Source organism: Solanum stenotomum, chromosome 3, assembly GCF_019186545.1.
Source record: "Solanum stenotomum isolate F172 chromosome 3, ASM1918654v1, whole genome shotgun sequence".
NCBI lineage: Eukaryota > Viridiplantae > Streptophyta > Magnoliopsida > Solanales > Solanaceae > Solanum > Solanum stenotomum.
In genome coordinates, this window is record NC_064284.1 from 64,989,524 (window position 1) to 64,998,077 (window position 8,554).

Genomic DNA, 8,554 nt, shown 5'->3' on the forward strand with positions numbered 1-8,554 from the left:
AGGGTAGGGGTGAAAAAATGAAATTTTAAAGTTGAAAATATTTTTTAAAAACAAACTTAAAATTTTTTTTGGGGAGTGGGGGGTGGGTGGGGGCAGGATAGGGGAGTCGAGGGTAAGGGTGAAAAAATAAAATAATATTTTTTAAAAACAAACTTAATTTTTTTTCTTTTTGAAGGGGGTGGGATAGGGGGCTAGGGGGGGGAGGCGAGGGTAGGAGGTGAAGGTGTAAAAAAATAAAAATTAGAAATTAGAAATATCTTTTAAAAATAACTTTTAATATTTTTTTGGGAGGGGTGGTGGTAGGGGGTGGGGGTAGGGGTGAGGGTGGGGTAAAAATATTGAATTTAAAAATAAATTTTAAATTATTACTTTTTTGGGGTGGTTGGGGGGGCTGGTTTGAGGGTAGAGACCAAATAAATTGATTTTTTCAACAATTTTGTTTTTAATTGGAAGTTGGAAAAGAGTTTTGGCAAATGTTTTCCTTAAGTTTTGAAGGAAAGTCATTTTCCTTAAATGTGAGGAAAATGAGTTGATTTGGAAAACATTTAACCCAACCAAACATGAGAAAATTGTTTTCCTTCATACCAAACACACCCTTTAATGTCACTCCTAATAAGGAAATCATTTACCATTCCAAGAGATCTTGTGGAAGTTGCTCTGAAGTGCATGGTTTTCAAATAGGCATAATACATAAACAAACACTCAAACTTTGAGTATGCACATCTAGACACCTCAACTCGTCTCCACTGTGTCGGTTGAACACTCCAACTTACAAAATAATCATCTAGACACCTTCAAAATGTGCATGTCACGTCAGCGTCGAATGTACACAAGACATAGTATGGATGAATTGCAGTGTTTTAGTTGTTAATTGAGACCAAATTGAAGTGTGTAGATGTACACTCTCAAAGTTGGAGTAATTACTTTCCAGCTAACGCCAAGTTTGAATACTTGTTTAAGTATTATGCGTTATTAAATAGTATCTTTTAAAATATTTACCACTAGTATTTTTATAAGATTTGAATGGATAAGTTGGAATTTTTTTTATCTTTTTTATTGTATTTTTCTAAAAGATATGTTGATCCTCTTCATGAAAAGTCAGTATGTGGTGTCTTGTTCCTTGTCCTTCTGGGAAAGTAATCTCATTAAATGTCTCTGAATAGTTGACTTGAATATTATATTTATGCTGTAAACTGAAGGAACTTAAAGAAGAAGAAAATTACAAGTGACTTTTTATGAAAAAATAGTTTAAAAACTTCATGGATACTTAAATAAAGTTGAGTTGCGTTTTCATTAAAATAAAATGGTTTTAGCAACTCTAATGCAATAAGGTGAAAAATTATATAATCATATGTGTTATTTCAATGCTATTTATATTGGAAATTTATGAAAGTAGCAAAAATTGTTTTGTTTGGCCACTATAATTTGAACTTTGTAGAAATTTGTATAAATCACCTTGAAATTTCGAATAGAAGTTTATACACACAGTACCCTATGTTTTCTTTGTCTAGACCTTTTTCTTCCTTTTCCATTTAACCTATTTAAAATTCACTCGTATGTCGTATTGAAATTTACTGATCCGACTTATTTAGATTTGCGTTGGCTATACTAAGGAAGGGAACACATTGCTTACTGAAAAATCGTTTAAATGTTAATTTTTGGACATCTGAAGTGATAAGATACCAAATATTCCTTTTTTTATTGGTACAAAATATCAAATAATGTCATCATCTTGGTAAGACGTTTCCCCAATTTAATATGCCTTACATGTCACACATTTAAATTATTCGGGTTAATGGATCTCGATACTTTAAATTAATCAAATCAATAAATTTTGATATTCAGTCATTATATAGAAATATTAATAGATAGAATTTAAGACAATAGCATGAATAAGGTTACAATTTGTCTTCAATATTATCTATAAGCCGATCAGTCCAATTAATCAGACCAATAAATTTCGAACAATACAGTTATACCAACAAAATAAATAGGAAGAATTTCAGAAAATATGAATAAGGTTATATCTTGTCTTTTGTACTGAGATTATCACCTTGGGACTGTGAAGAAGTAAATGCATTTATTTTTTATCAGAATATTAAAATATGAAAGAATAAGGTTTGGTCCCTTTTTAAAAAAATAAATATATTAACCAACACATGAACAATAATTGCCAAAGCTGGCTGTTATAATGATCCTTCATTATTATTCTGTACACATAGAAGCCAAGATTTGTCACCAACCTGGCATAGCCTCATATTAAAGTTACATTTGAATAAAGTATCCATTATTTATTTCTAATCTAATGCATGTATGCCCACATTGAGTGTATAAAAAGCTTAAAAAAGGAAAAAAGTAATTTTTATAGATCAAGTTGAAATTCCAACATATGGTGGAGATGATGATGAAATGTAATCAAAATGTCTGACAAAATCAATAAACAAGTGAATCCAAGAGCCCTTTTTTTAATTTTTACTCCAATGGTTAGATTATGATATGTTCAATCACACTACCATATAAGAAGGGTAGATGAGCTTTTTCTCTTTTTTCTATTTGACAAGGCATATCAACCTATCGGTCGAGGATGAAAATACTATTGATCCTTCTCAGGAGAGAGAAAAAAAAGTAGATGGGCTTTTTTGTTTAACTTTTTATAACGTTTGTGTCCAAGGCAGCTTGGGCGAACCTCTACTATTTCAAGATAGCTAGCAAGAATCTCGACTTATGGAGAAGTATTTATTTTTGTTTGGACATTTTTGCTCCTATATATACAAAAATGCCTATCTAGGAGCATTACGCTCTGCAGCTCAAATGGTCTCTTATGACGTATCTTATCCGTCTTTATTCTTGTTGTACGCCTTGTGAGTGCATTTGGATCCGCGAAGGCAATCTTACTTGGATGTCCACATCTTGTTTCAAGGCTCATATTAGTTGTGGATCATAAGACGATCACCTACTACTTCATACTAGTATAGGTATCGAGTAATTCTGCCTAACAAGCACTCATTTAGGATGTTGATGGAAGACATAAGAAGTAGAGTATCACTTGAAGTACCAAACCTCACATGGCAAAATTCAATATAAGAGCTGGAAGAACATGGTTAAGGTAGGTACCTATCTTATTTTAAGTCTTGATGAGCTAAAAACAGGTAAAACAACTAATAACTCTGAAAGAAATTTGAACTCCATAGGAGAAATGGTGGTGTGTGGGGCATATTGCATACCTAGTGTATATCATAGCAATTTCAGAGGCAGAGAGAAACAAAATACTAAAGATAGCATGATAAAGCATTCTGAAAAGAAAAAAGAAATATCTACAACAAAATAATACAACAATCGAAGTACTAGAAGTAATGGAGTTTGCTCTATAGCTTGTTAATCACATATCCAATAAGATCTCAAGGATTCACAACAATGAATACACTAGTCGGCCAAAACAATAGATGTTATAACTAAAACGACATTAAAAAAATAAATCGCGCCTCTGTCCCAAGCAAGTTAGAATCGACTATATGAATTCTCCGGTCTATTATCACAATAAGCATTTAACAATGAAAGGAAAAACCATAGTGGCAGCACCCCCTAGTAATCCTTTGTGGTGATCAGGTACCACAGTGGGGACTAAGGAGCTTTGTTACTCGGACCCTCCAAAAGTGTTGCCCCACCCGTGTAAGATCCTCCAAAAAAGCATAGCTTTGGAGGATCCAACACATAACCCCAACATATTTATGAAGAATCTGAGCAACACAGCTAAGGAGGGGACTAATTGAGCTTCTTCTGTCAAATGAAATGAAGTGCCAGATAATGAACATTTTTGGCTACAATGGAATATTGTTTTCACAGCATTATGTTAGATCTCATAAAAACACTGGCATCACAGGGCATACAAGGAATACTGGAAAGTCCGGTAGAGCACAAAGAAAGCAAAAGAACTTACTACGAAAAATCATGCAAGTAACAGCGAAAACACTGATCTTTGCAGTTAAAACTGAGACGATAGACTATTGAGTTAATTCGGTAGATACTTCATCTTGCCATTATGTTGCTTGGACTCTATTACGGATATGTGTTCTGTACAGTTTCTTTGGAAGCACCCGGTATGGGTATGTCAACCTTTTCCAGCAAAGTACCCTAACCCTTACCACATTCCCATTGGACACGGGGTACATCAAGACAAATGAAGGATCCACACGACATAGATTATCTCATCCATAGACATGACTCGTAACCAACACATGAAAAATAAAGGAATCGTTCATATTGTCAATCAACAAATGAATGAAGCAAATGCTGAATCCAAACAACAAAATGTCGTAAGCAATTGAGATATCACCATATATCAGGAAATCAAAACCATGGACCTCAATCCGTCAATCGAAAATACATACATAAAAGAAAATTTCATTAATAGGCAATCTCTCCCATCATACACTTAACGATCAATTTAGCCGCCTACTTCCTCCAGCAATTTAACTTGTTCAAAAGAATCACACCAAATAACGTAGCCACCTCTTCTACTTCTAACAAGATACAAATGTATAATTAACTAAACAAATTTCATAATCCAATTAAGAAATTTCCTAAACTAATCGAACCAAGATTTCATTTTTATGCTCATTTACAACATTTAGCCAATAGAATCAAGAAAATAATTATGAATACAATCGAGGAAAGTGCAATGGAAATACCAAGAACAACCTTACTTGGTCCATGACTATGTTCCTGGTGCTGACTCTCATCATCAGCATAATCATCAGAATCATCGGTATCATCCGAACTTATATCCTTCGATGCTGGAGGTGATACAGGCAACCCATGTTTATCACAAGGAGCAATCCCAAGCTTCACTTTAGAAGACAATGTCGAATGATTATAACAAAGATTCGAATTTCCTCCCACCTTCAACACAGCCAATTTCTTTATAAACGAAGCATTAAAAGGCAAAACCCCGTGAAAGTTATTCCTCTCAAGATTCAAATACTTCAATCCCTTCATATCAGAAATGAACTTAGGAATAGTCCCATTGAGCTGATTAGACCCCAAATCAAGATGAACTAATCCCGGAATAGCAGCAAACGAATCCGGAACAGATCCAGACAACGAATTCGAAGCCAAGGACACATTTTGCAAAGAAGACAAATCACCAAACGAACCAGGGATCGTTCCATTAAGTGAATTCGAAGACAAATTGAGGTAAACAAGATTCTCCAGCTCAGTTAACGAACTGGGTATCCTCCCTTTCAGTTTATTCCCAGACAAATCAACATAACTAAGATTCGAATGCCAGTGTTTAGGCAAATAACCAGTAAGATTAGCATTCGAAATCGTAACACTGTGCAAATTCTTTATACTATTCATGATTATAGAAGGACCACTAGCAACAATCGAAACATGAGAAACAGTTAAATCAGTAACATTCACCAATTTGCTAAGCCAAACCCCAGTTAATTTCTTCAAACTACTAACACAAGTAAAAGATTTCAGATTCAAAGCAAGCTGAGAAGGTAACCTAATAGGTGAAATGGGGCAATTGTAAAACCCCAAATCCTTCACTGTAGACAATGATTTCAAAGCAGTAAGTGATAATGCAACATCATCTGAGCAGTTAATGAAGTTTAATGACACAATGTGACTAAATGGGGTTGAAGAATCACAAATAGTGGTAGTATTGTGAGATGGGGAACATGGGGTTTTGCCTGTTGGGATGTTGAGTGATTGTAGAGCTTTGAGCTGATTTGGGTCAAGAATAGATGAAGATGGATGAGTTCGTGGAGTTGAAATAGGAGAGGGTTTTGGAGATGGAGAAGAAAGGGGTGATGGGGAAGAGGAAGAAAGTGAGTTTGAAGTGGAAATGGTGAGGAAAAGAGTGAGAAATATGAGGAGAAAAAATGGATCTGGAGAAGAAGAAGCCATTGTTGTTGTTTTTGGTTGAAGAAAAATGGAAAATGGTTTGCAATTACAGAGCAGAGGTGTATTGAAGTTTGTTGTGTACAGAAGATAGTGAAAAAGGGACACCAAAGGGTCACTGTCTTGGACTCTTGGTGGTGTGTATATATGTCCTTGGAGTTTGATGTAATTACAGAAAAACCAAATTTTACATGCATGTAACAGCTCAACTCAAAAGGATAGCTCGATGCACTTAACATTTCGCTTTCATACACGATTCAAAGAAGAAGGATGGTACTTTAAGAGGTGTGATATAGATAGTCTATTACTATAATTCAAGTATTAATGTTTATCTCGCTTTCACATCCATTCAAAGATGAAGGTAATATATTAAGAGGTGTGATATAATCAGTCTATTATAATAGCATTAATATTTTATCTGGCATTCACACACGAGTAGTTATGTTCAAACAAGAAGAGTAGTACTTCAAGAGTAGTTATGTGAACCCCTATTACTCTCTATGTCCAACAATACTTGTCCATTATTGACTTTGCATACTTCTTAAGAAAATTATAAATAAAAGGATAGTATTCTTATATCACCCTTTGAATATAATATATATAATAGCTTGAAAAATATAATAGTGAATGACTATAATTAATGATAAGAATTAATTAGAAACTAAATGTAATTATCTATTAATTTTATAAAATAAACAAATATTATTGAACGGATAGAGGATAAGGCAAACATTAATGATTGCTTTAGAAAAGAATTGTCATTGATACAATACTGGTTAAGCTTAGGTTAGTAAATTTAGCTTAAATTATGTATATTATGATATGAAATACATTAGATAAGTATGTACTCCCTCTGTTATTATTTATATGTCGTTCTTTACTAAAAATAGATTGTCGTCATTAATATTTGTTATTTTATAAAATCAATGCATAAATGACATTATTCTTTCTATTTTACCCTTGTGTGGGTTACTGGTCTTGAAAATATATATTTGACCAACATAAAAAAATTAAGTAAATAGTTTATGTCTATTGGTCAAATTAATCGATCAAAATAAATTAATTTATCTTCATTGATTGGAAACATGACTTCATGAAAACATTAAATAAGTGTATAAGTAGTAAACTTACTTAATTCCTTAATGCATGTAAAATTTAAAATGATAACATATAAATAGTAACGGAGAAACTTACTTAATTCCTTAATACATGTAAAATCTAAAATGATAACATATAAATAAGAATCAAAAAACTTACTTAATTTCTTAATACGTGTAAAATCTAAAATGATAACATATAAATATGAACAAAGGGAATATTAAATATTAAATTTCAAACTCATTAACTTAAATGTCATTGAATATTCATGGTATTTCGAATGCATAAAATTTATATTCTAAATGTATTTTTGTACGTTGCGGGCACACGATCTTCTTTTATTGGAACTAGGAGGGAATGTGGGAAAATTGGACATGATATGGCTATAATTTTCTTCTTTGGGTGAAAAAATATTTCTTGAATAAAACATTAGGTTAAAATATCTTTCTTAAAATAGAACATTTCTACAAAATGATATCATCAAAGTTTACTTTCTAAAAGAAATATTTAAATTTCCATAATATTTAGATTGCTTTTATTTGGTATATTTACTTTCGAGGTTGAATGGGAAAAAACAACTGAAATAAATTATGTCTAATCCATTCACCTATAATCATGCCTCTTTTGATTCTGATGAAAAAAAAAACTAATTGCTTTGTCTCAAATTATTGTTATTTTTTACTTGCCTCTTAAAAAGTACTACTATTAATAAAAAAAAGTTTATTTTAATCTTATTTACTTCTTCTTAATTTATAATCTCTTTGTTAAATATTTATTTTATTTACATGGTATTATTTCATAATAAAGGTATTTATAGTTTTCAACAACAATTACTATTAAAATAATAAAGAATAATCTTAAAAGTTTAAAATAGTAAATAATTTTAAGATAATTATTTACAAAAATTCTAATAAATAATTTGAGACGATGGAAAAATAAGTTTATTAAAAGTTACTCCCTCTATCCACTTTTATTTGTCATGTTGCGCTTTTCGAAAGTCAATTTGACTAATTTTTAAAGTTAAATTAGATTACGTTAATTCGATATTTTTTTTAAAAAAATTAGATATTCAAAAACTAAACGAAAAGTACTATAAGTTGCAATTTTTTGTATATCAATATGATGAAAATATACATCGTAAAATGTTGGTCAAAGTTCTTATTGTTTGACTCTAAAAAAGGAAACCATGACAATTAATTGTGGACGGAGGGAGTAAAACCCAAGAAAGGTCAAAAGACAATTACAATTTCCAACGTTTATTAAAATTGTAAAAAAATTTAAAGTAGAAGTGAAGGCGCACTAAAATGGAAATTTATATATAAATAAGTTGTTTTTATCCGTTATGAAAGGGCTAGAAAATTACAAATATTTTCAACTGGGTACAGGTGTACGCCAGCCTTTTATAATATGCTTTTTCTCCTACTATTTCTAGTCCTTTTCATGCTACTATCATTTTCTAGGAAATAGTACTCAATTCTTTCTGATTCTATCTCCTTCTTTATTTTATTATTTTTCTTTTTTTTGAGGGGAGGGGGGGGGGGGGGGGGGG

General features: G+C 31.8%; 1 protein-coding gene across 1 annotated transcript; it reads right to left on the reverse strand.

Annotated features, from left to right (window-relative positions):
* Positions 1-4,383: 4,383 nt before the first annotated feature.
* Positions 4,384-6,012, reverse strand: LOC125858339 (receptor-like protein 51). Its single transcript, XM_049538096.1, has one exon. It carries the CDS (start codon positions 5,911-5,913, stop codon positions 4,615-4,617), a length of 1,299 nt encoding a protein of 432 aa, XP_049394053.1. The 5' UTR covers positions 5,914-6,012; the 3' UTR covers positions 4,384-4,614.
* Between the last annotated feature and the right edge of the window lie 2,542 nt (positions 6,013-8,554).